A 26,246-nucleotide genomic window follows, 5' to 3' on the forward strand; every position below is an offset into this window, starting at 1 on the left:
TAATATCCTTCAGTTTGCAACAAAGCTGCAAAAATAAATGCAATACAATGAGGTTGAGCTAATCAGTTTTTACTTTTTCTGAACAAATATGTTTATTACTCAAGCAAAACTCGAGGAAGATCTGACATAGCTTGTGTCACTCAGGAAACAAAAGGCAGCAGAGATACTCTTCCTATATATAAATACTTCAGCATTCTATTATTTAATAAAAGTCTTGTACAAACTAGATTAGATTGAAAGTATGGAACAGCCACTTAGCAGCAAGCCAAAACCAGAATTGGTTGTTGTCCCCTTGGAGCACTTCTCAAGACACGTGGAAAGAATGCAAAGCTCTTAGAGTCTTTGAGAACAACTCCCCCAAACCAGGTTTCAACAGTGCTTAGTCTGATCTCACAGCTCTCCTTTCACATTTGATTTGGTTCACTGCCCCCTCTCCCAGGATACTGCATGAGACAGCCAGTGCCACCAGCTTCCTCAAAGGCCAGTTGCCACTACAGGAGTGAATGTTCCTCACCTGCCCATCACCTCACCCCTATGTCCATCACGACCCTCTGCTGTCCCTTCCCGTCCCTCCTGTCCATGCTGCCCAGCTCCCCACTTTTTGCATACCAGGATGTCACGTCCTACCTGCTCCCCTCCTCATGGCTCCTCCAGGGCTCTGCCTCTCCTACTCACCCCTAGGGAATGGAGGAAAAAGCTGCTTCCTTGGCTTCCAAGTGGAACAAGGGGTGAGAAGGAAGGTCCCTGAGGGGTGCCTGCTACCCTCCCTGCGAGGGTTGCAGAGGGGCAGGAGGATGCAGCCATGACTTGGCTTCACCCCAGCTCTCAAGAGGGTCAGAGCCTCCCATGGTGAGATTAGACAACCTGTGATAGCTACAACACCAACAGTGCATAGGTAGCTACTGCTAGCAAACACACTGAACCCCATTAACTGTTAGAATCTGGGAATTAGTAACCATCTGCTTCCCATCTCACCCCCCGCATTACCTCTCCAGTCCTGGGTAGCTCCATGTAACCAAATACAGCTATTAAAAATGCAATTGTTTAGTTATCTTCTCCTTAGTGATATTCCGGGTGGCATTTAGTGGACAAACAGTTACTACATTACAATTTTCACCTAGTCATTTTCAGAAACTATCAGGTGGATTAGAAAGAACCTGCAGCCAGGTGTTTCAGGCTCTGGGGGAGACGCTGGCCGTGCCAGAGGAGTGGAGGTGGGTGCAGCCGAGCTGCTGGGCTACTTCTTCTCATTTCTGCTAACAAAGGTGAGGAGGTCCATCGCTGTGACCACGCCAAACACTGTCTGCTTCATGAAGGAACTGCCATTTCCATTGACTGTAAGCACAGAAAACATCAGTTTAGTGAGGAGATTAAAAAAAAACCCTCCAAAAAACAAAAATAAAAAAGGAAGAAAAAAAACCCCATAGCAGTGCAGAGGCTGCTACTCATTTATTGTGAGAAAACCTTAACAGGGGCAGCAGCTGTCTTGCTCTGCCTCAACAAGAATGACTGATGCAGCCTTGGTTGTGTTACTGGGATTGCATTAGGGAGGTTTTAGCTGCAGAAAACGCGCTCCTTACCAGAGCAGGAAACTTAATTTCCCAGTTGTTTTTACCCAACCTCAGTTCCAGTCCTGCTTCTATCACCACAAAACTTTTCAGGCCAAGCTAATGGGATCCTTTACAAGCACCAGTGAGACACTTTCTGCTCTGTTCTCATAAGGTCCTACACCACCATTAATAAAACAGCATCGCAACAATTGCTTTAACCATCTGAGAAATGTTTTCTTAAATAAAAACAAAACTAGCCACCAGAGTCCAAACACAAGATAAAATGCAAGCTCCAAAGGTGTGGGAAGCAAGTAATAAATAAGGTGGTAACTGTAACAGCATTAAAACAGCAGCTCTGGAAAAGAAAACCAATGCTGCTTGAAAACCAGAGCAAGAGGCACTGCGCACAGCTGGCTGATGTTTTTGGTAGATGCTGTTTAATTTGTGGATACCATTTAATTTATATTAAAATGTGATGCAAAATAGATTTTTGTTATTTTATGACAACATAGCTGAAGAAGGCAATTCTGCCTAGTATTATTTTTAGTGAGAGAATTGGAAATGTGCATCAAAGGCAGTTTTGAATGACGATACTTTTGTTTGCAATGTTTTGTGGGAACGCAGCTGAACTCACAAGCCAGTTTTGGAACTGACGGGGCTTTGGGCAGCAGGACATGGATATAGAAGCAAAGGGGCTGGGATGTTTGCGCACGGTGGGTTTCATAGGCCCCAGGTTCACAAGGCAGCCCTTTGCTGGCAGTTGATACAACACAATATTGCATGCTGCTCACTGTAGGAATGTTCTGCATGTTCAACATGTAATCCCATAAAATCAGTATAATTATACCCTTCAGCTCTATTTTAGAAGACCTAAGTATGGGTCTTCAGACTGCTTTTTCACATTGCTAACATTTTAAACAAAGCAACTCCCTGGAGATAAGGCCAAATTTGTACTTCTAGAAGTTTTACAATATAATTATATTGGGAAGGCGTGTTAGATCAGATTTGCAGAACAGCACCTGCTACCATACCTGTTTTGGTTAGAGGAGCAACAAAGTATGATCCCCGCTGCTGCTGCTATGTCAACAGCCCTTGTGCTGATGTGGTTCTACTGCACGTGACTGAGCCGGTTTGCTTAACCAAGGAGGAGGTGGCTGTACAATGGTTTGAGAATAAACCAAAGCTGCAGGTACAGCTGCTTTATTGGACTAATCTGGTTGTGCTCCTGAATTGACAGAACATCCCTATATCCAGCCATGGTCCAGGTAAGGCTCAGACATGGGTTCCCCTGACTCCTAACTCATAGGCCCCTGCCACAGGGCTTACTCATGGTCCAACACAGAATCACAGAATCACTAGGTTGGAAAAGACCCACAGGAGTTCAACCATTCCTATCAATCACTAAACCATGCCCCTCAGCACCTCATCCATCCATCCTTTAAACACCTCCAGGGAAGGTGACTCAACCACCTCCCTGGGCAGCCGGTTCCAATGCCCCGTGACCCTTCCGTAAAAAACTTTTTCCTCATGTCAAGTCTGAACCTCCCCTGGTGGAGCTTGAGGCCATTCCCTCTTTTCTTGTCCCCTGTCACTTGGGAGAAGAGGCTAGCACGCTCCTCTCCACAACCTCCTTTCAGGTAGTTGTAGAGAGCAATGAGGTCTCCCCTCAGCCTCCTCTTCTCCAGGCTAAACAACCCCAGCTCTCACATACTTCTCAACTTACCCTGGACCTTCAGGGTAGGTGTGTCATAGCATCCAGGGTACAAGGCCTCTTAGCATATCAATTTACCCAGACACCTTAAGTCACACAGACAAAAGGACACCTCTTGGCTGCATCTCCCAGGGTGGCAAGTGGGAGCAGGGGTGTTCAGAGAAAATGGCACAGCCTCTGGGCACGCACAGCAGGCAGCCTGTAAGCAGTGGGATGCAGACTGTGTAATTTGTTCCCATTCACTTACATGCCTGAATTCTACCTAAGATTTATCTAAGGTGCCCAAATGCTCCTTTGACCTTGCCCTTGGGATACTAAGTTTACTGAGATCCCTAACATGCTCCTTGTTTATTCTGTTGCCCACAACCAGCAAGACAGTGATTTTAATTCAAGGTCAAAAGGCTAAATTCGTACTAGAGGGCTGAGCCTACAGGTATGCAGCAAAGGCACTGCACCCCAGCCCACAGTCCCCCTCGACTGTCATTGGAGAGGATCAAATGAACCCCATAAGGAATATCATCTCCCAACCCCAGAAGTAGGTTTCCATGGGAAACCGTAAGATAAGGAGATGGGATAGAGCTGATTGGTGCTTCAGCATCATGCCTGCATGGGGGTTACAATGCAGCTGTCATGGCCAAGATCTGGGACTTGTTCCTGCAGGACACACATCCAGTCTGTGTGTGGTGGTCCCAGGCTCCTGTGCTTAAGGCTTCCCTGGCCCCCACCCCACCCCATCCCTGTGCTGTCAGGAAAGGAAATGTGTGAATAGCTGGTAATTCCAAGGCTTTGCAGAGCCACAAGGCAGAAATCCTTCCTACAAAGGCTCAGTGACTGCACGTGTGGAGCAGCTGTGCTGATACCTACCAAGCTCAACTTGAGAATTTTCCTCTCCCTCTCAAACATTTGTGCAAAGCCCATACAGTGCTTCTGCAGATACCTACACTGCATTTGCTCATGTACAACGATAGCAAAATGATCATTCTCCAGGATGCAGGAAAGCTTCCCAAGGTTGTCCTCCAGGCCAATCTAAACAGGGCAGAAAGATATATTATACATTTCACTTCATATTTAAAAGACAGTGGTGTGAAGCCTGATTCCTGCTTCTGACTGTAGCTGTCAATGGGCAGGGTGGCACTCAGCTGCACCAGGATCAGGTACATCTCACTCACTCACACTCTTCTGGGGAGACTGGAGGAGATGAAGGCAACCTGCAAACCTGGCTTTGCTGTAGCTGAAATACAACACTGCCTCCCCAAAACTCAGGGAGTCTTCCTGGGCCAGCACGAGGTGATGGCACCAATTTCCCTAAAACATTGTCTATTTACCTTACTCCATCTCTGGTCTATTGATGGCCATCCAGCCCAGGCATTCCTCCCCTGCACAGCCACAGGACCTGCCCCGTGTCCCATTAGAGCCCATGCCAGAGTCGCCCCTGCCCTGCTGAGCCCCGGCAGTAGCTGGGCTCTGATTTCAGATAATGATGATCCCCCAGGTGGACAAAATCCTCTGAAAATGTAACATTGGGGGTGGTTATACACATGCTTTGCTCCTGGTGTGTAAACTCCCATGTTTGAACACCACAGGCTCAGGAGCATTTTTGCAGATGCCTGTACTTACTTTCATCTCCATGTTGTCTCTATCACTACCACTCTCTCTGCTTTTCTCTATCTTCACCTCTCTGTCTTTTCACTGTCTTCTTCTACCTGCTCCTCTCACATCTCAGGGTGGTGGTGCACCTCCACTACTCTCCCTGTCCCCATATGGTGGGTGACATCAGCCACAGCCTTAGCGGTACCTTTGAGAACTGGTCGTAGATGACATTCGTAACAGGATCCGAGAATTGTGCTTTTCCAGCCAGCACTGAGGTGAGGGTGTTGCTGAGGGTCACCATTCCCAAAATGAGTCTGTAAGGGAACAGAAAGTTTTCCAAAAGGTCAGATCTGAGGTAGGACATGCATTTTTTGTAAAGGCTAAACAGCTCCCCTTGAAGTCAGTGACTAAACTGTTGCTGCCATCAGGAGGCATCAGCTTTCTCCTCATCTGAGCAGGACAAGAAGATCCTTGTCCTCACCAAGGTATTGGTTTAACAGTAGTCAAAGTCTGCAGTTGGAATCCAGGACTTGGCAGCTGGGAGAAGGAAAACTTCCAGTTCCTTATTTGTGTGGGATTTCCCACCAAGCCCTCACCTCTCCTCTGGTCACCACTTGGCTGTGCACTGATTCTGCCTCTGCTAAGTCTGGTGGGTGCTGGATTTGGCTTTGACTTTAACTAGCTCACTTACAGGAAGTTTTCTTGACGAATCATCACAAGGAGGCAGATGTTATTTTTAAAATAACGCGTCACAGAATCCAACACAAGAGCCCTGTCTCTGGATCAGTAAATGGCATTTTCTGTTCAGCTTCATCATAGCTGCTTCCCCTGTGTGAATGACCATCTCTGTAACAAGTAAAAATAGTTACCCTGATTCAGCAACAACAGGAGCTTGGTCGTATCCCTTCTCCTGGAGGATCTCAATTGCCTTTTGACAGCTGACTTCTGGGAGGAGAATGAGAGGGACTGAGAGATTCAGTTTCTGCACCTTGATGTTCCACCACCTGTTGAAAGACAAATGGCAACGCCAAGCTGTTTGTCTGTGTGCGGCTATGGGCCTTGCTCAGCGAGGTAAGGCCAGTAGAGATGAGACCCCCCACACAGAGATATTCTGCCTGCCTGCAAAGCTCGCCCCTTTCCTAGCTCCAAAACAGCAGTGCTACAAGTCTACCATGGCCAGGTCTTGTTGAAGCCAAGCTTGCCCTATGCCCAGTGTTCATACAGCTCCCGATACAGGGCTAAGGGCAGCAGCTGAGAAAGTGCCGGAGCTGTCCTGAATCCATGGAAGCTACTGAGGCATTCACTTCAAGTTCATGAGTGGAGGGCTACCAATATTTCTTCTTTGATTTGTATCCTTAGACCTCAAAATGCAGCATTTGCAGCTCTTCCAGGAAAGAGCCTGGTAGATATATTCCTGTGATTTAAGAGGGACAAGCTACACTTTTTTGCTGGGGACAACAGTCAGATCCCAACTTATCTCAGGCCTTTGCCCTTGCAGAAAAGGCAGGGCAATGCTAGAGGCTGGAAGGGCCAAGAGCAATTCTAACCAGGCACAAGAGGCCTTGGAAATGGATTAATTTTTTTAGGCAATATTTTGTAATAATCTTCGGCCACAGTAACCTAAAGGAGCTGATGACACCAATAATACCTGCTGTCTTTAGAGTGAGAGTAGGAGCATTCTAAACAACTGGCATTTGCTCAGCCACATGTCAACAGGCATCATGAATTTTTCTGTGATTCACTGCCTTGAGGGGACTCCTTCCCTGTAGGATCATAGAATCAATGGTTTGGGTTGGAAGGGACCTTTAAAGGTCATCTAGTCCAACCCCCATGGTATGCAAGAGACAGCCAAGTTGATAATCTTTTGTGGCCTGCAGCTCTGGAAAGTAAACAGTTACTCTTCCCTGCCTGAAAAGACCTCCAGATCTGTTTGAAAGGGTGATTGCTACAAGAGGCGCTCATCTCCCCGTTGGCCAAATCTTTCTTTGAATGTCAGCTGTGGAGTAGAGAGAGTCCACCTCAGTCATTCCGCTCAGCAGGGTTTAGGTGGTCTGGTCAATGACTGCCACATGGGATTGAATTGGCAACTGTGGGACAGAGACAACTCCTTTATAGACTTCAGTTTGAGAACTGGGATACCTAACCACTCAAAAGAGAGGAGCTGACATTACAGCCTCCCTAGAGGGATATGGACTTAACTGCGTTTTTTCTAAATACTAAAAGATAATACTTTCCTTTGAAGACAGATAATAATTTCCAGACTCAGAAAGCTGATTCCCTTATCACCATTTATATCGGCAAATGTTGTCTTACCAAGGCTTGTTCTCCTGGACATCATTTAGGAAACCGTTTTTTATCATCCATTTATCATTCAAAAATTTGGACCTAGAAATCACCAACAAAGAGCAAGTCTGTGAGCCTTCCAGAAGAAGCCGTGCTTTGTTTCATGCACTAGACACAGCACTGCCCCGGGGCTCCCATGATTTTTGCAGCTGGCTGCTCTTAGCCCCTTTTAAGGTCAACGTGAGCTGCGGGTGCTCAGTAACTCTTAGAAGCACGCCAGCTATTTGCCTTCCTAACTTTAGTCATGCAAGTTCAAAAACTGTAGCATGACTGATTCCTCCTCCATGCAGTAAGTCAGCGATGGGAGGAAATAAAACCAAATGTCCCAACACCCAGCCCCTGGTGCTTGCCATGGTAGTATGCTATTTCTCCCTGTTTATTTATTTTTCTTTCCCATGAACCGCTCGAGGGAGACTCCCAGCTCTGGGCTCACTCCAGGTGCTGTGCTGTCAGAGGGTTGGTTCTCCAGGAACCCACACCACCTTGGCTCAGCAGTCCTAAGCTCTTGTCACTGACGAGCCAAGCCCATGTGTAAAAAGTGAGGGAGAAGGCTGTGGGAACTCATGTCCTGGTGCTGGAAAGCAGGTGAGGAAGTGAGAAACTCACATGTAGTTCCTGACGGAGTCAGGCAAGATGACAACACAGCGCTGACCTTCCTCCAGGTCCTTGGCAGCCTGCACAGCAACAGACATGGCACTGCCTGAGCTGCCGCCTGGATGTGTACCAAGAAGACAGAGACGAGTGTCAGGGCTGGGCAGGGTGCAGGGAGACAGTCCTGGTGTATGGGGCACCGCGCTGCCCTGCTGACGGCGCAGAGGTACCCAGACAGAGCAGCAGCAGAGCTAGCACCTCGTATACCAGGGCACCTCGAGATGCTGAGAATGGGAGGACAATCATCCCCCACAGCCCTGTTGGCTTTAAGGTCAAGAAGAGGTAGGGACTGAAAGGACGTGTTCGTATGGTGGCTCTTGGCAATGAGCTTTTGAGGCAGCACAGGAGTCACCTTATGAACATCATAAATCACTTCTTGTGGTGACTCTGCAGGTAGACCAAGGGCTGAAAGGTTCAATATGGGGAAACTGATACCCCTGCTCCCCACGCTGCACCGTTCCTTCAGGTAAAGAGAAGACCGTGCCAAACCTAGAGCTTCTGTTTGACATATTTGGCAATCAAAGATTGGCTTTGAATGCATTGTAAAGACAGAAAAAAACATAAACATTGCATTCATGCTTGGAATACCAGGCCAACGTGACATGAAGACTTAAACGCTCCCTGTGTCTGTGTGCACATGTGTGATTTGCTGCACGTAGGGAAAGCAGGTCCCTGCTTTACGGAGGCAATTCTTCCACTGGTAGTTCAAGTACTGGGAAGTCAAACACATTCCACTATCTGTGTGCCAATTACACGCTGCATTCAAGGCAGCACGTATTTTACAGCAGGTTAACTAGCACTGGGTCATTTGTTTTTCAAACAGATGAGGAAAGGCCCTGAAAAATGCAGTTCAGAGAACACGAAGCTACTCACAAATTAGAGTTGAGTTCAGCAAGTGGTTTCTGTTGAAACACTGTGACTTTGTGCCCACTAGGTTACATCAACATTTAAGTGTTTCATTACAAATGGCCCCATCTTTTGCAAAACTCCCTAGAAGTGAGCGCTCCACTTTTATCAGCTGTAACTACTATTGTCTGGTCCTGGATGCAAACTTATAGCTATATGCTCGGTGGCAGGAAAGGCTGAAAAAACACTGATACTGTGTAGAGGCTCTTAGGGTACAGGCAGGGTTTGTCTGAGGGCACTTGTTCATTTTGGAAAGCCAGTGAGATCACTTACAGCTTGTTGGCACTGGGAAAAATACTCAGTAAGAACATCTTACATTTTCTTTACTTTCAAACTTTCCTGGTCCAAACCTGGCACATCTAGCGTGGCAACTGTTCAATGACAGAGTACAGCCTCGCAGAGTTCTTAGTGGAGCGACAGTTTTAGCCCACCTGTCCTTCCCCGAGTCCTACTAATCCTCTCTTCGGTCCGTGTAACACTACACCACACAGAGTTAGGCCTGAAGATCCAGTTCTGTGTGCCAAAGTGCTCGAGTAAGAGGAGAGTTATTGCTTCTATAATTATTGCGGCTGATGAGTCAGATCCCAGACCACAGACTCACTGCCACACCTCTGAAGTCTACAGCAACCTACACAACAGCTCAGCGTTCAGCCATGGAGCCCTGTTAACCTAACACACACCCAATGCAGAGAGTACATTTCCCAAAGTGTTTTGGTCCCAAAAGGATGAAGTTCACAAATTTTGTTAAGAGAAACAAGTGTTGTCATTGGTGCTTACCACACAATAATCCTTCCTCTCTGATCAGCCTGCGAGACATGAGGAATGAGTCTCTGTCATTGCATTTATACCACTGATCAACCACCTGAAGAAAAGGCAAGAAGGTTAGTTCCTGGGAGTGGTATTTTAGGCTGTCCTGACTGTCTGAGGCAAGTAATGGTGTTGATGCCTACAACACCTGGTAGCCAAAAGCTGCTTTCCACGCTTGTTAAAAGTAAATGCATTTGTCAAAGCATCATTGGTCCAGAATGTTTGTCCTTGCTTGCAGGCACCCACTCCAGCCTTTCCAGCCAGCATCCTTTTGTTGGAGAGTTAGGGATGTCCAAGAGGTCCAGAGTAAGGATGTGGGAGATGAAGTGGTGCTCATGATGTTCCAGGCTAGGCTACACTAATCGTCTTGATTTACAGGCAAAATCAGATCCAATAATAAGAAGTTATGTGTTATTACAGGTCACAGCTCTAAAGCCATGGGCAGACAGCAGAGATGTCATTAACACAACACCTGAAAACAGAAACAATCTGGGTTCTGAGGCTATGGGAGACCTTTTTAAGAAAAAGATTGGGCAAACACAGGCAACTTGAGTTAGGGCTTTAAAGCTCTGTGCTTGGCGGCAACTGATACGCTGAGAAGAAACCTGAGAGAAAGCTGTAGAACACCCATAATCTGTTGTTTTACATGGCTTGGATCTTGTCTTCCAGCCCATAAATGGTGCAAGGTTTCTGCTGTGTGCATGTGGTGCCTACAACAATGAAGAGTCAGGAAATGCTAGAGTGATAAAAAGCCGCCTCAGCACTGACCTCTTCTCCGTGATTGCAGTACAAGCGGCACACTCTGAATACTAGCAAGGCTGAGCTGAGGAGGCTGGCACTGTGGCAAATTCCTCATTTCCTCCTGTATTTGTCTTCTCCTTGTACGTCAGTCACAATCAGATTTACTCAGAGAGATGCTTTAGCGCTGGGGCCCAAACCTCCCCACAACAGCTTCTTATGCACTGGGAAGGTACATGGGTAGCCTTAGGGCTGGGCCACTTCTAGAGGTCACAGCAGGCTGGCTGCCTTTGAACCTGAGAATAGGCTGGATGCAAAGCCAGATATCAGACAGAGGCCTCTTATCACATGGCTTCTTACCGATCTGTCAAGGACAGTAGGAATAAAGTCATGCCCAATGCCCTCCACTTCGACGGCTGGAGTGTTCGTCCTGTTCATCTCGCTGGGCAGAGCAACAATGGAGCCTTCGGGATCTACACCAATGATCTTTGGGAGAAGGAAGTTTTGTTAAACCACAACGAGAGTTCAGAAATACTCAAATACACAACTTGAAGTAAAAATTACCCACATCCTTATCAGCAACATTTTCCTTTCCATGATATTCATTAATATTCCTACCCACTGGCAGCATGGAGAGCTTCCAGGATGAGAAGGTACTGCTTCCCACTGTCTTTTTAAATAGAACCTAGGTAGTTTTCGGTTGCTACAGAAGTGACTAGCGGCTTAAAATGTTATCACTGTCAAGGTGTTTGTCATCACGCTTTTGGCAAAGCTCAGCCCTTAGGATAGTGTGAGTGCTCCTTAATCTGCTCCAATGCAAAGCCAGAGAGTTAGCTCAAACCTAAGGAAACTTGTGACTGCAGACACCCTTTCTGGATCTAATTGTGTTAACTGACACTGAAAGTCCCTGGCTGCTTTGCAGCTTTATGTCTGGGCTGAGGTGGCCTCCCTCAGCACTCAGCGTAAGAAGGGATGGTGACACTGTTCCAGGTATTCTCATGCCCATGTCCCCCCTCAAGCTGAGCCTAAGGCCACCACCTGTTCGAACAACAGCCAGGTTCATGGTGAAAAATCAAATACGTGGAGAGAACTGCTGGCTCAGGTGAGCAGTGGAGTTAGGTTTGATCACAAGCATAAGCAGAAAACCCAGCAAGCAGCCCTGCTTCCCAGCTTACCTTGCACTCCGGGCACTTCTCCTTCAGCTTCCTGGCGACACCGGTGACAGTGCCTCCTGTGCCAGAACCAATCACCACCATGTGGACCTTGCCTGCAGGTCAGAGAGGAGAGGGGCTTGCAGGAACTCAGTGTCACCCTGCTTTACTCAGGGCTCTGCATCCCCTGGCTGCTACAATCTCGTCTCTGGACAGAACAGGCAGAGGTCATGCTAGCAGCCAAAGCATGGTCCTGCCGAGAAGCTCAGATGAGCTTGCGGGATCTGAGCACTGTGGATCCTGCCTCAGCACAGGGGGCTGGAGGTGACCTCCAGATCTCCCACTGGTCTCCATTATTTCTGTGTCTTTGGCATTTATTGGCTAAAGGCAGAAGGAGCATCTCAGCACGTCCAGCCTTTTCAAACCGTGCCACATCAAAGCAAAGCTCACACATGAGTAGCAGCACATATCCCTAACAGGCACAATTTTTCAGCTAGTGTTAGTTTCTGCCTGGCTACCTGTGTGGGTCATAGGTAGCCCCACTGGCATCAGAGAAATTATACTGATTTATGACTGGTAGGAGCAGAATCAGGCCTTCAGAGCCTTATGATGCAACTGCACTGGGAGAAGGGGACTTGTAATTCACTGCTGGCAGCCAGTAGGAGCAAATCTAAACGTTGTAGTGGAGGGAAGGCTGGGACTGTCTTGTTCCTGTTGCTACCCAACTGTTTTACTGTTATGATAACAGCTCTCCAGTTAAAACCCCTGAGCCCTGTTTACATTTTGTGGTGCTCCGAGTACGGGCAATAAATCTCACTTCTTCTGCACAAACGTGGACTGGGATAGTCCTTTATCCTCCCCAGCTATCACATCAAACGTCGTTAGCCTGTGAAATTTCAGTCTATTTTGGTTTGTAAATGAGTGTGCCAGATCAGATGCAGCCTGCCATGCCCTGATGGATTTATATTCCCCAGTGAGGCCTCTTGGGCCAGCTGGCAGGTCACAGAGATGTTGTCTCTACCAAGAGATAGGGTCTTCCTCCCTGGGTTCAGCCTGTATTTGTTAAGCTTCTGGTCTCCTCCCTCAGGCTTTTGAAATGGGAGGCAAGAGCAGGGAAGCCCTGCAGGGCCAGGAGGGTGGATCTGGAGTAGATTATGAGAAGTTGCTACACCCTGTGCGTCAGTATTATTAAGGATGCCTTCACTTACAGAGGCTCTTCTGGTTGTTTCTAGACATGGAGGTCAAAAAACTATGCAAAATAAGCCTCTTGGAGAGGTCTATAGTCCCCTGCACATCCTCAGCAGACAGAAACAACAGCACGGACAGTACCTTCACACTGTTCCAGGATCTCCTCAGCTGTGGTGTCGTAATGAGCCAGGGGGTTGCTTGGGTTCCTGTACTGTTTATTTCAACAGAGAACAGCATGAGTTACTGGGTCAGATACACAGGTCAAATACCAACCCAGCAATAGCTCCCGATGAGCTTTACTGAAAGCATTCAACTGCCCCCTCTTCTCCCTGGCAAGGGTGGACTGCAGCCCAGCCAGGCCAGGTCACAGGTTTTTCCCCAGGCTGTCACTTCAGGACAGATTTCCAAAGACAGGTGGGATTTGTCCATGCTGGAATATTAAATGTTCCCACAAACACTCACTCTGGCACTTGGTGCACATTTGGTATGGGGACACTGTGGCTGGCCCATAAGTTGCATTGCCAGGTTTTGTGGGATCTGGTGGTTTTGTTAAAGCCCTAGCTACTGGAGGGAAGAAAGCTTCTCTGCATTTTAGCGATTGCTTAGACAGAAGCATTTTAGCCTTTTCTGTTGCCTGGAAAATGTTGAGAACATAGCCCCACAATACCCCTAAAAAGCTCAGAAAACAAACAGACAAAAAAATCCCTAAAAATCCCTCCTTAAAAACCATATTAGAAAACTTCTTTTCAAGTATCACATATATATATATAATTTTCAGAGCTACTTTGTTGTTTAAGAGCGTTTGTGGCTGGCAGTGCAGTGAGTTAGGTGGCTGGGACCTATGGGCCAGAGAGGTTGTCCCACCTATACAGAGGGGTTTACCACAGGGGGGACACAGGTACAGCACTGAAATGTGTGCAGCCCCACGTCTACATCCATAGATGCTTGTGAAAAGTGGTTGGATATTGTCTTAAAAAGAAGGAGCTTTCCTGACTTTTCTGCACGATAGGAACTCCTTACTCACTATAGGGATTCCTTCCTGCAGCGGGGTCAGACTGGAGAGAGACCTGCCCTCCTGTCCAAGACACTGTGCTGCAGGAACTGCTCGGTGTTTGCGCTTTACAGCATGAGGCTTATTTTTGAGGGAGAACAGAGGCTTCCAGCTAGGCATAAAATGCTTATTTCTTTCAGGTCAAAGTTCAATCCGAAGCAATTTGAGGAGTCTTTGAATTGTGTAAGAAAACCCAGCCTCACCCACATCCAGGCTTTGGCAGAAGTTTTATAGCTTTGGAAATGTCTCTTATTTAGTTTCTGCTGCCCCATGTTTTTCAGAGGAACGATTAAGTTTCAAATGCCGTAAAACACTGATGAAATCTGCCTGTGTTGCTGGTTTGAAGGAAGACTCCAGATAGTAGCACGCTTGGAGTGCACACTATAAAACTGTGTTTGGAAAGAGAGTCACCAGAGAAACAGGGTTTACCTGGTCCAGGATGTGAGAGTTTGGGATTTCACTTTTCAGCTTCCAGGCGACACGAATGTTAGATTCTGGGGCATCAAATTGAGTGCATGGGGTCCTCACAATTTCAGCACCCAGCGCCTTCAGAATATCGACCTTTAGGAGGGAAGAGAGTAGATGTAATGCAACTGATCTCACGTAGTGATGGTAATCTAAACCTGCAGGCTCATGGCAGTGTCAGATACCAGAGGAGCTTTGCATGCAGGAGACCTTTAGCATTTGGAGATACAATGTCCAGTTCTTAGTTATACTATCTCTGACATCCTCCTGGCACCCAGGGCCTCCTGCCTAAAGCTGGCACATGGATTCCAGCCTAGCCTCGTGCCCTGTCCTATTCAGAGGGCAGCCTGGGGACATGGCAGAGGTAAGTAACACTCTGCTGCTCCTTGGTGCCTGGGGAAAGGGGCAGAGAGAACTGGGGTAGGGAGCAGCATCTCCTGTGTGCTGTGATCAGAGCCCCTGCATGCAAGAAGGAAGTCTTAAAGCTGATTTTTCCCCAAGTCCCTTCTCTACCCTCACCAAGCACAGGGAACGAACATCTACAAATCAGCTCTAGGGTATGAATCCGCTAGAAGATGCACCTGTTGGGGGAAGAGAGGGTCAAAAAAGAAGGAGTGGAGAGGTGTCAAGACATCTGGAGATGAAGCCCATGGAGGCAGGAGGTGGCATCGGATACAGACGGAGCTTAAGTGAGATTTAGGTTGAAATTTAGGTTTGAAGAAGGGCTCAGTTTTGAACCGAGTCAGGGTTCGGGTCTGACTTCACTGGCATGAACTCAGCTAAGCAGTTTGTGAGACTTTTGGCTCTCCAAGGTGGAGAATTTTGCCATCTCTAGGATGGCAGTTTCACCTGATCATCAGCTCTCATGCAAGTGACTTGACTTTCACCATCTCCAGAAATCAGCTTGGACAATCGGAAGTGTCTTCACGTTAAAGAAAGCCATAGAGACATGGGGAGACCAAGTGACACCTCAGATTTCAGAAGGGAAGTTATCAGGACAGGCAGCTGAGGCCTGGCGCCTGCCTGCTTCTCCTGCACTCCATCCAACCCTCACCCTTGCAGACAGCAGATATTGCTCCATTTCTCTTCAGCTGTACACCGTGTCTGGCTAACAGGTGGCCCCTGCTGCACTGCAGACACTAGATAACGAGCCAGGCCATCACAGTGTGGTTTTTTTTTTCATCAAAAGGAAATCTTCTGAATAACTACGAAGCTATGTCAGCGTGTGGGGCGAGGCTCGTTACCCTCTAAAGGAGAGGGCACTCTGTCTCTAGAAGGGGAATTGCAAAGAGAGAGAGGGAAGATGTTCCCTGGCTGCAGGGTAATATCGTACAAAGCTCTGACCTTTTCTGCGCTCATTTTCTCCGGCAAGACAATGATGCAGCGGTAACCTTTCACTGCAGCTACCAGTGCCAGCCCGATTCCTAGGTGGTGGGGAGGAAAGGCAATTGGTTGACAATAGCATTTGGCAAAACTGATTGATGTGAATTGCTTCTTACTCTCCTCTCTCCTGCTGACGAACATAACGTAGAAATGTTCACCAACGAGCTACAGTTGAGGGCATCCTCCACGAGCCTTTCGGGATGTGGAGGGAGCACTGGAGAGGCTGCACTAACAGGCAGGCTGAGCAGCAGTAACTTTCTTGCTCGCAGAAATCTATTAGCATGCCACTGAGCAAATGGCAAGGCTGGGGAGCGCTTTCCTCCCCGCACTGAGGCTCAAGTCTCTTTCTTTGTGTTCCAAAACACAGCAGAGAGGTGATTTTGCTTCAGGAGTGCCTTCCCCACCCCTCCTCAAACACTCTCAGTTTGGGGGACACACACACGTGAAGCGGCACATGTCAACCCTGTGGTGAGCAGGCAAAAGGGACCTTGGCTCCAGTTTCACTGTGGGTGACGGATGGAGCCAGCTGCTCACCAGCTAGAGGAGGAAGGTCAGGTGGGAGCAACATGTCCCTGCAAGAGGATGCTGAGGGTGGCTGTAGGGGGCATGGCACTCCCCTGGCTGTCCCAGGTGGGTAGGCAGCCACTGCAGCCACCCAGGGAACTGTGCCAGGGGCCCACAGATCGCCCTGTGCCTGTGTCCAGCAAGTGTTCAGGGAAAGGGGCTCTGGCTCTGTGGTACCAGCAGCAAATGGTCCAATAAGGAGCAAGATTGATACAGTCAAGCCCCATTTTGCATGGCTACTGAGGAGGAGGTGGGGAGCCCAGCAAGGGGTCAGCCTCAATGCCATCCAGAGCGCCTCAACAGCCTGCACGGTGCCTCCTCTTAGGAAAACACAGTGCGCACACACATGCCCCTGACATGGTGGGGACACCGGTGCAGGGAGCAGCAAAAGGCCATGGAAACCTGCATCAATGGTCCTGTCCGGGCTGGAAAATGGGGGATGCTCCTCTGTTGTGCCCCCTAGTCTTGTACTCCACCATAATCTAGTGCGTGAACAGGATGACAGTGACAAGGAAAGAAAGACCAGATGGTTTATCTTCTAGCCCATAGGGGAGACCCTCTCTGGGAACCTCTGGACATTCAAGAGCTTCCCAGCCTGAAAACATCTGGCAGTGCTCTGGCTTCTCCAGTTCCTGATGCCATCTATCTTGCTGCAAGGTAACCTGGCTGGCAAGCCTGTGCAAGCTTGGAAACTTTGCAGACCCTTGGGAATTTCAGCCACAAGGCACCTCAGCACCCCAAGGCTACTCACAGCTGCCAGGAGTGTAGAGCTGAGGGGAGGACAGAGCCAGAGCTGCAGGATCCAAACTGACCTTGAAACGGCCACTGCAAGAGCTTCTCAAATCCCTGCCTCCCCTGCAGCCACCCTACCTGGTACCCCGGCAGAAGGAGGGTCCCAGCCCTTCCCACCTGTGTTTCCTGAAGTGGGTTCAATCAGCGTGTCTCCTGGTTTTATAATCCCAGCTCTCTCTGCATCTTCCACCATCCTCAGGCTGATGCGGTCCTTCACGCTGCCCCCTGCGTTGAAGTACTCGCATTTTGCCACTGGAAATGAAAGGTCAGGCTCTGTCAAGGACAAGCTACAGCCGGAAACACCAGCTCCCTGATCCTATAGCACTTGCTGCAGTCATTGGAGGACACTCATTCTACCCCTACGAGATGGTTCTTTGGCCAGAGGAGCACATCCACCATCTGCTTACGGGGTCCCACAGCTTGTCGTGGGACTACCCACAAGCGTACCTGCCTGTAAATCCATCTTTCTCCAACATTTAATATACCGACAGCATCCTCAAGGCAGCGGGCAGACCTGGTAAGACCAGAATGGATTTAAAATCAACCAGGATGGGTTTAAAATCAACCAGACAGGCAGTGATTCCTGGGTGCAAGGTCCCACACCATTACTATACACCTTGCTGCCCTGCCTCGAGGACTAGCAGGCACTATTAGGGTTAACAGCAAGGTCTCACGGACTTTTCTGGGGCATGGCAGTTAGTATCTAAAAAGGTGCCCCTCTGCAGAGATGATCTGTAGTCCTGAATGGGGTGCCATAAAGAAAAAACAAACAATAGAAAGGGCACTTTCAAGTGTCAGCCAAAATAATGCTTTCTTAGCTGAGTCTAAAAATCCAAGTAATGGAGACTTTCCAAGGCTCACTCAAACTCTGTTCCTAATCAGCCCCTCCATACCACTAATGCTCAGGAAGCTCTCTTTGCTCCAAGGTTTTGATCAGCATCTACCCCTGAGCTGATGATACTGAGCTCTGTTTTACAGGTAACAGGGAGAAATTGGTACTTTTAAGGTGTCATTCATTTCATTCTAGCAGAGACAGCTCCTTCAACCTGACAAATCAACTTCAGCTCCTCAGAGATCCCTGGAGGCACAGAAATTACAAGGTAATCATGCCCAATCATAACTGTTTCCTTGACAGAACACTGCTACGAGTATTCTGACTGTGCTGGTAAGAAGCTCAGTGTTGACCTGCAGCTCAGAGAGGACCTTGCAGCTGCTGAGCCTGGCCTGTTCTCCTTCCCTTCCTGCGCCAGGGGAGGGAGACATCATCCCAGCAAACAAGTTCTCTCTGGCTTCCCCTCTGCTGTTTGCACCAAATCCACTCCCCTTAGGTATTTTCTCCAGCAAGACATCTCCCAAGGGACAGACTCTTTCTGAGGGTGACCAGATATTGCAGACCTGTCCTTCTGCCTCTGCCAGCACTGGTCCATGATCCCCTACCATCTCCTGAGGCCTCCTCTTACTTGACACTCAACTGATCTTACTGCCTGAATTTTCCCGTCCTGCCCAATTTAGCTGAAATTAATTCAAGATACTTGAAAGTTACAGGAAAGGAGACTGAAAAGTCCATATTTACTCAGCACTGGTGAGGCCGCTCCTCGAATCCTGTGTTCAGTTCTGGGCCCCTCACCACAAGAAGGATGTTGAGGCTCTGGAGCGAGTCCAGAGAAGAGCAACAAAGCTGGTGAAGGGGCTGGAGAGCAGATCTTATGAGGAACGGCTGAGAGCTGGGGTTGTTTAGCCTGGAGAAGAGGAGGCTGAGGGGAGACCTCATTGCTCTCTACAACTACCTGAAAGGAGGTTGTGGAGAGGAGGAAGCTGCCTCTTCTTCCAAGTGACAGGGGACAGGACAAGAGGGAATGGCCTCAAGCTCCACCAGAGGAGGTTTAGGCTGAACATTAGGAGAAAAATTCTTCACAGAAAGGGTCATTGGGCACTGGCAGAGGCTGCCCAGGAAGGTGGTTGAGTCACCTTCCCTGGAGGTATTTAAAGGACGGGTGGATGAGGTGCTGAGGGGCATGGTTTAGTGTTTGATAGGAATGGTTGGACTCAATGATCCTGTGGGTCTTTTCCAACCTGATGATTCTATGATATACACAGAGAGAGCATAATCATATTATTCTCATTCCTGCAGGGGAATAGACTAAAAACAACCTTTATAGCACTACACTAATATCCCCTCGGAGGAAGACTTGTGTCCTGCTAGAAAACCCAGCCCCCTAACCAGCATTTTGGCATGGCTTTTACAACCAGGGCCTGGCACACATGACACTCATAAACCCATCTGTCGGTAGCCACCTCTGCTCTTCCCTTAGCTGCCTTTTGGGGAGGTCCCCAAGGGAAGCTGTTGCTGCCCCTGGGACAGTGGCTATCAGACAGCAGCGCCTGGCCTGGCTTCAGCTGGCGTGGTGGAGACAATGCCATGGCAGAGCAGAGACCCCTCCTGTGTGGGAGCTCTGTCTGGCAGACATGGGCTATGCTGGCATGTGTCCCTCACAACCCAAAGATGATCCCTCTGCTCAGTCCGTGGAAAGAGTCATTCACCCCATCCCAGCCACCACGTTTCAGGAACTCCTGTGCACACCATGTGCTGCCCTGGGTGCTGCAGCGTCCCTGCCCATTGTTGTGATGTCAACCACCCATCCCCAGACAGCCTAGCTGTGCTCTGAACCTATACTGCAGTTATGCGAGAGGAGAGATGACTCTGCCACCACTACCCCCCTGGTCATTGCAGCTTGGAACCATCCTGTTTGGTTATCTGATAAGCTGGAGTACCCAACACCTACCACATCTGGCCCTCCCCATCTGTGCTTGCTCTTCTGAAGCCCCCCTACAACACCGCCCCTCACCCTCACCTCATGGCACGGAAAAACCTGGTGGAAAGGGAACACTCACAGAGCTCACACTTGAGCCCATAGGACTTCCCAATCTTGTTGACTCGGACCAGTGGGGTGCAGCCGATTTTCTTCAGGATGTTGGGCAAGATCTTTGTTTCTTCCTGCCTGAAATAATATAAAAATAAAAATGTCAAATCAAAGGAACTTTTATGCAACATGAACCAAATAATATCTGAGTGAGGTTTCAGCAACTTTAGCAAGGCCACTGAGAGACACCTCAATTCCAAGAGAAAAGGTTCCTGTTGACAATTAATGGCAACAGGACTTAGTTTTCCGTCACTCTTAAAATAAGTTATTAGTTCTTTTCCATAAAACATAAGGTACTTAATTTTCAGAGCTGTTCCGAAATGTCGTCTTTCGGAATGCCTTAGGAATGCGCCTGTAAGTAAGAGAAATGAGAAGAGCTGACAAGCCTTGGATTTTACATATTTCATGAGGAAGCCAGGAGGCTGTGCACAATGCAAGGGTCTCCTCCCACCATTACCTCTGCTTTTGGCATTTTCAGCCATCCCTGGGCCAGCTGTTCCTTGCCTGGCCAAGACTCCCAGCTGTTAGAAAGGCCTAAGCCATAGAGGACTCTGGAGGGTTTGTTCTGCAAATAATTAAACTGAGCGCTTGGATCAGTGCAACCCAGCCTTCTGGTTTTGCTAGTGTCTGTCAGACTCCAGCAGAAGACAAGAACCGTGCTGCAGCAATTGCAATCAGAATGAAAAGGGCTTGTTTGCCCAACACAACTGAATGCATCTTGCCTCACAGCCAGGGAACTCATGTCCTTGAACTTTTTTAAAGATGGAAGGAAAAGATTGATGAAGGTTGTTTATTGGGGCCACAAACATTGCCCCTGGTTGATAGCCAGCATGCCGTGCTCTGAGTGGGGTGACAAAGCCTCACTCCCTCGCAGCTTAGCTCTCCTTTGCACAGCTCTCGCCTACTATCATCCTTTGAACTTTAAACCCAAGTTATCCTTGTGTGCTATCACAGCCAGGCAGATGGTTGTCTGCTGACAGAAAGTCCATATGGAGCAAGGATGACGTGCTGATTTACTTAAAGACGTACACACCGCCTTCCAGGTTTTGCAAGAGCGATAGAAACACTTCTTGATTTGCAAGAATGCAGGGGTAGTGGCTTAGTGCCGGTCTTTACTACCAAAAGAAACCAGCATCCTTGCATCTCAAGCCTTGAAACGATGGCGGACTACACACATACTGTTACCTCTCCATCCATGGAAAGTGTTAACCGTGCACATCGAAACATCTGCTGGGTGCTGGTAAATATGAGGCAATAGCTCAACAAATGAGTTTCCCCTACAGCTGCAAGCTTTTTCCATCTGCTGTGAAAGCCACTGAATTGCTCAGGGATTTCAGCAGGGCTAAACCATGGCATGAGGAGACTCCAGCTCCTTCAGGCACTGTTCACCTAGAGTCTGGCTTTCAAGCGAGTGACCTGCATATTACGTTACAATTCTAGATTGCAGGAAAACAGCTGGAGATAAGAAAACAAGGCTATTTATTTACCCTCAGCCAGTAACTCTGGTAAAGGAGATACTATGGCGCCCTTTGAACTCCAGGAAGGTGTGATGTGGCACTGCAGGGGGCTGTGTGGCTCCATCTTCTGCAGTGGTGGAGCCTGGCAAGGGGACAAGGAAGGGGAAGGCAACCTGCCCTGCCTTGCATGCCAGGGCGAACCTTGCTGGGAGGGTGAGGCTGGGAACCAGAAACTGGACTGCTCTTTTGCATTTCCACCAGCTACCATCCCCTAAAAAGAATAGCCTGTCTCACACTCTGGGGCAAATATTCTGCAGTTCCTATCAAGCTCCTCCCTTAATCACTACCATATTTTACTCCGAAAATAATACAAGTACAGTCATTTTCCTTCTACAGCTGCATGAGTTCTGTGCATGGGCCTGAAGGCAGCAGGTCTAGTGATACAAGGATCTGTGGCAAATGCCTTTAGTGTTGCTAAAGGATGTGGTGGCTACACTCCTGTTCTGGTTCTGCAGCTGCTGGTATCAGTTCAGTATCACAGTGGTCAAGGGGAGTTTTTCTTCAAGATTTCTGCTTTTGCTCATGGCATATTATTCCATAAAGTATCCAGTGGAAAAACAGTCCTGGCAAACTAAGCGATTCTTGCTGAGGTTATAGTGAGTCAGAGTTGGCTCAAGGGATATCAGAACTAGTCTCCCTCTGTATCTTTGGAAAAAAAATAAATAATTAATATTCTTAATTAAAATCCCCCTCCTCCCATTCTCTGCTTCTACCACCAAAACTCAGTCAGGCTTCACATGGGGATCTCAGGAAGTTCAGAAATTTTTGCTATATTGACTGCCATCTGTGGTTTAACCCTGAGCAGGAAAAACAAACAATTCCCCTCCGTGCACTTCTGCAAAGTAAATGAAATGGTGTGGCGTGTCCCGGTGTATTTTCTCCACTGCTATACTGTGGGTTATGGTCCAGTTCCTGCCCCAGCAATGCTGCTCAGTCCCCCTCAGCCAGACCCCGACCCCAGGAAGTTGCCTGATGCCCCTGGCTGGGGGATGGAAAGGGCCCTGAAACCAGCCCTACTTTATTGCCCAGTGGTGCTAGTTTGCTAAAAAACAGACGTGCTATCTTGCTCAGCATGAAAAATTGAAGACATAAACCCAGTTTGACTGAAAAGAGCTGACCCTGTCCTCAGGGATTGCACTGTGTGGATGCCTGAAAGCACGTTTACTGGATCAGCTCGGAGGCTGTGGAGCCCACTCGTCCTTCATGGGCTAGGCTGGTTTGGGCTTCGCGCACACTGGCGGCAGTGCCCTGGCTGTGTCCTGCCTGGCATGCCTTACCCAGCTCACTCCCAGCTGGCAGATGTCCACACAGAGCAGTGCCACACCTCCCACAGGTTCCAGTTCCTCACACGCTGGAGGAGAATTCATGTTTTACATCTTTGGCAGAGCACGGATGTGTCCGCAGTTCCCCTGATATTTATAGGACAGCCTTATCTTTAATAGCTTGTCTGGGTCTCGTTTGCCGGGCCATTAAAGCACCTCTCGTCTAGTCTAGTCTGGGCACTCAGGTAGACTTACCTCACCCTAGGAGGAAATCCGCTGCTGAGAGGACAAGAGCCACTCACAGCAATCACTTCGCCTCGCACTGCACTCCTGGGTCATTTAAACAGAGTGAGCAACCTCCGCGTGGGCCATTTTCTACTTATTGAAGAGCCCAGGCTCTGGTAACCTGTTTTTGTGAAGGCCTCTCAGCCATTGTTGAAGACATTGCAAGTACTTGGAATTCTCACACACGGCCTCGGACTGTGTGGATGGACAAGGGCGGTCAAACTGCAGCCTGTTACTGACTGTGCTGTACAACGGGGTGGGTGCAACAGCTTTGAGGTGTGTGCATGCTTTACACTACAGCCAGGAGAGACTTTACTGCATCTCCTCAAGTGTCTAGCACCTGGGAGTCCCTTCACTTCTGCTATGCAATTCCAAACTTCTTGTCTGTTCTGCAGAAGTGTATAAGTTCCTAGCTGAAATATACCTCAAATACGTTCATTTTAACTCTTCTAAAATGAGATGCCCCAAACTAGCAGGTGCTTTCAAATGCCTTATCTAAGATTAAAGGGAGTAAGAATGTTCCTCCTGGGGAGGAGATATAGGTGGGGTTTGTCTTCTGGAAAATAAACCATCATTCCAGAGAAGAGCAACAAAGCTGGTGAGGGGGCTGGAGAACAGGCCTTATGAGGAACGGCTGAGAGAGCTGGGGTTGTTTAGCCTGGAGAAGAGGAGGCTGAGGGGAGACCTCATTGCTCTCTGCAACTACCTGAAAGGAGATTGTGAAGAGGAGGGTGCTGGCCTCTTCTCCCAAGTGACAGGGGACAGAACAAGAGGGAATGGCCTCAAGCTCCACCAGGGGAGGTTTAGGCTGAACATTAGGAAAAAATTTTTCATGGAAAGGGTCATTGGGCACTGGCAGAGGCTGCCCAGGGAGGTGGTTGAGTCACCTTCCCTGGAGGTGTTTAAGGGATGGATGGATGAGGTGCTGAGGGGCATGGTTTAGTGTTTGATAGGAATGGTTGGACTCGATGATCCGGTGGGTCTTTTCCAACCTGGTGATTCTATGATTCTATGATTAATGTAACATATTGTCAAACTACTGACTATCAATCATGATCATCCTAGTGTAACAGTTGTACTGCAGGAAAAGGTACTGAGCTGTCTGCACTCTGAAATAATCAGCGCGAAGGAGTTACTTACAAGGGCATACAGGAGTGTGGAGACTTGGTGGCAGGCGTTGCAGCTGTCCATGTGCACTTACTGGGCAAGTTGGGAAGAATCCACGTGCTGTCAGCTTTGCTTTCCTGACTTCCCGCACAACTGCTGTTCATGAGCAGGCACCCCTTCGTCAGCTCCTGTGTTGTGGAAATAGAGACCTGCAGTCACCTGGGAGGAAATGTGGGCAGACAGGCAGCTGGACAAAGGCGAGAAATGATACTTGGGTCGCCGACCTGCATGGGGCATCCTCCACCCATGGTGTTTCAAAAACCTCATTCTACAGATGCACCAAATAGCTCTTTTTGGAGTGGTATACTAAACCACATACACAGTAAACCATCACTCGGCCACCATCTCCAGTAAGTCTTCCCTTGCTCTAATGTACATCGAAGCATCCTCTCCAATAGAAAAATTCAGTGTTTTTAATTATTTGGTCAAGAGCAGTGTTTTTCACCCTAGCGGTGAAGAAACCACAGGTAAGTCTATCCAGAAATAATTTGAGAATACGCTACGGTGGTAACAGACCTCAAAGGGCCAGAGGACACCTCTAATCCATCATCCAAGTGTACTAAAAGTGAAAAAAAGAGAATCAATAGAAATAAAAGATATGGGAAGGGCAGTAAAAGTGCTCAGGGGTACAGAGCAAATTCCACAGTAAAACAGGTCAAATAAAGGAGGATTTGTTAGACTGGAAATGAGACAAGTGGCTAGTGGTGAGAGCTGATGGGAAGTCCTTGGGGATCTGGAGAAGATGACCGAGAAAAGCTTTTTTGTTTCTCAGCATGAAATAATAAGGCAAAATGAAATTATCAGCAACAACTATAGGAGTAGAGCAAGTAAAAGTGAAACCAGAAAGCAGTTAAACAAGTTTGCAAAGGTCGAGTTCATTAGCCGCTTTTGAACATTCAGGCCTTAATGGCACCTGCATTCTGTGATTTGCTGTGTTGTTTTCTCTATATCGTTGGTGCATATACAGAGAAAATGAGGAGTCTCATTTTATAGCTTGTTCTCGGTATCTGCTACTGACCTACATCAGAAACAAGGGTTATACGGAGCTTTGGTGTCATCCTTTCTGCAATTTATCAGTCATCCTTTTGTGCTAAGGAAACTAGCCACATTAAAAAAGACACAGGATTTTGGTAATCGGAAGTTTCTTTTCTGGCTTGTTCGCAGAATGAATTTGCCCTGTTGAATAATGGGACCTTTCAGCTCTGTAGTGGAGACCTGTGTCTTTGATTGATGATAAAAGTTGGCAATAACCTGCTTGTAGTAGCATAGCCTGTTCTGTCTTCCTACACTACAGTGGTTGTAGGTTTTCCAGTTAGAGCAAGTGTAATGCTCTCAGTAACTTTACTGTAGCAGGAATTCTCAAGGGCATGGCGCTGGACCTTTCTTCTACATTTTACTTCAGAATGAGAACAAAGACATAATACTGAAATTTGATAGAACAAATCCCCACGTAGAAGGGAGGGGATACGGGAAATCCACACTAGTTACTGCCCTGGGGAGGGAAGTCAGGCATCTGACAGGAGGATGCTGGAGCCAACATGTGCAGCACAGATAGCAGAGGCCAACAGGTCTGCAGAATGTCCTCTTCATCACAGACTGTAAAGCCACCACTCTGCCTCTCCTTGGCATCTGGGCTGCCTACAGTGCCTGCAAAGCCCAGCTGACTCGCAACCGTCAGGCAAACAGCCAGCGTGCTGTTACGGCTGGGTCATGATTGTCTAATTAATTTGTGGCTCAACACATGAACCCGAGGGCAGCCTTAATTACCATTTCTGCCATCCTCCTTCTGCTCGCTTGCTTGTTTCACCCACTTGGCAGGAGGGTCTTTGAAGCAGCTCAGCAGAACTACCTGAAGTCTGCGCCGTGCTTTCTCTGTGGTTTTTCCCACCAGCCGGGAAGATGGGCTGCAGTTTGTTCCCTGTGTGTTGGGGTGTCCCTGGAACATTGGAAAATACTACACCATTATTCAAGTAACAGTGAAGGACTGAAACAACCCACAATGTGTACCTGAGCTTTCTTCTCTGCCGGAGGTACTGGAGTATCTCAAAGGTGGAGGTCAAATACCTTGCGTTACCGCCTGGTCCTTGACTGAAGACTGAAGCAGGACGGCAGACGGGGGATGTGGGTCCACCTCCACATCAGGCAATGAGCTACATTTTCTCCTCCAGAGGCACCAACCCTGGCCCCACAAAGCAGCAAAAGAC

General features: G+C 48.2%; 1 protein-coding gene across 1 annotated transcript; it reads right to left on the bottom strand.

Annotated features, from left to right (window-relative positions):
• Nucleotides 1-53: 53 nt before the first annotated feature.
• Nucleotides 54-25,843, bottom strand: LOC138728764 (cystathionine beta-synthase-like). The gene is made up of 16 exons (XM_069872376.1): nt 25,810-25,843; nt 24,016-24,170; nt 19,783-19,889; nt 17,008-17,142; nt 15,496-15,575; nt 14,116-14,247; nt 12,777-12,846; nt 11,472-11,563; nt 10,657-10,782; nt 9,529-9,613; nt 7,801-7,906; nt 7,165-7,236; nt 5,721-5,855; nt 5,057-5,165; nt 4,203-4,287; nt 54-1,335 (listed from the first exon to the last, which is right to left on the bottom strand). The coding sequence occupies exons 1-16, from the start codon at nt 25,819-25,821 to the stop codon at nt 1,238-1,240; spliced, it is 1,599 nt and encodes a 532-aa protein (XP_069728477.1). The 5' UTR covers nt 25,822-25,843; the 3' UTR covers nt 54-1,237.
• Nucleotides 25,844-26,246: the final 403 nt, after the last annotated feature.

This window comes from Phaenicophaeus curvirostris, chromosome 1 (genome assembly GCF_032191515.1).
Source record: "Phaenicophaeus curvirostris isolate KB17595 chromosome 1, BPBGC_Pcur_1.0, whole genome shotgun sequence".
In the NCBI taxonomy this organism is placed as follows: domain Eukaryota; kingdom Metazoa; phylum Chordata; class Aves; order Cuculiformes; family Cuculidae; genus Phaenicophaeus; species Phaenicophaeus curvirostris.

Bases quoted from the DNA above. Each gene is read 5' to 3' on its own strand.
- LOC138728764 (XM_069872376.1), bottom strand. The intron at 19,890-24,015 runs GTAAGTAACTCC...ATATTATTTCAG, and splicing joins CCACACTCCTGTATGCCCTT to GCAGGAAGAAACAAAGATCT. The intron at 1,336-4,202 runs GTAGGTATCTGC...CTGTGCTTACAG, and splicing joins TGTACATGAGCAAATGCAGT to TCAATGGAAATGGCAGTTCC.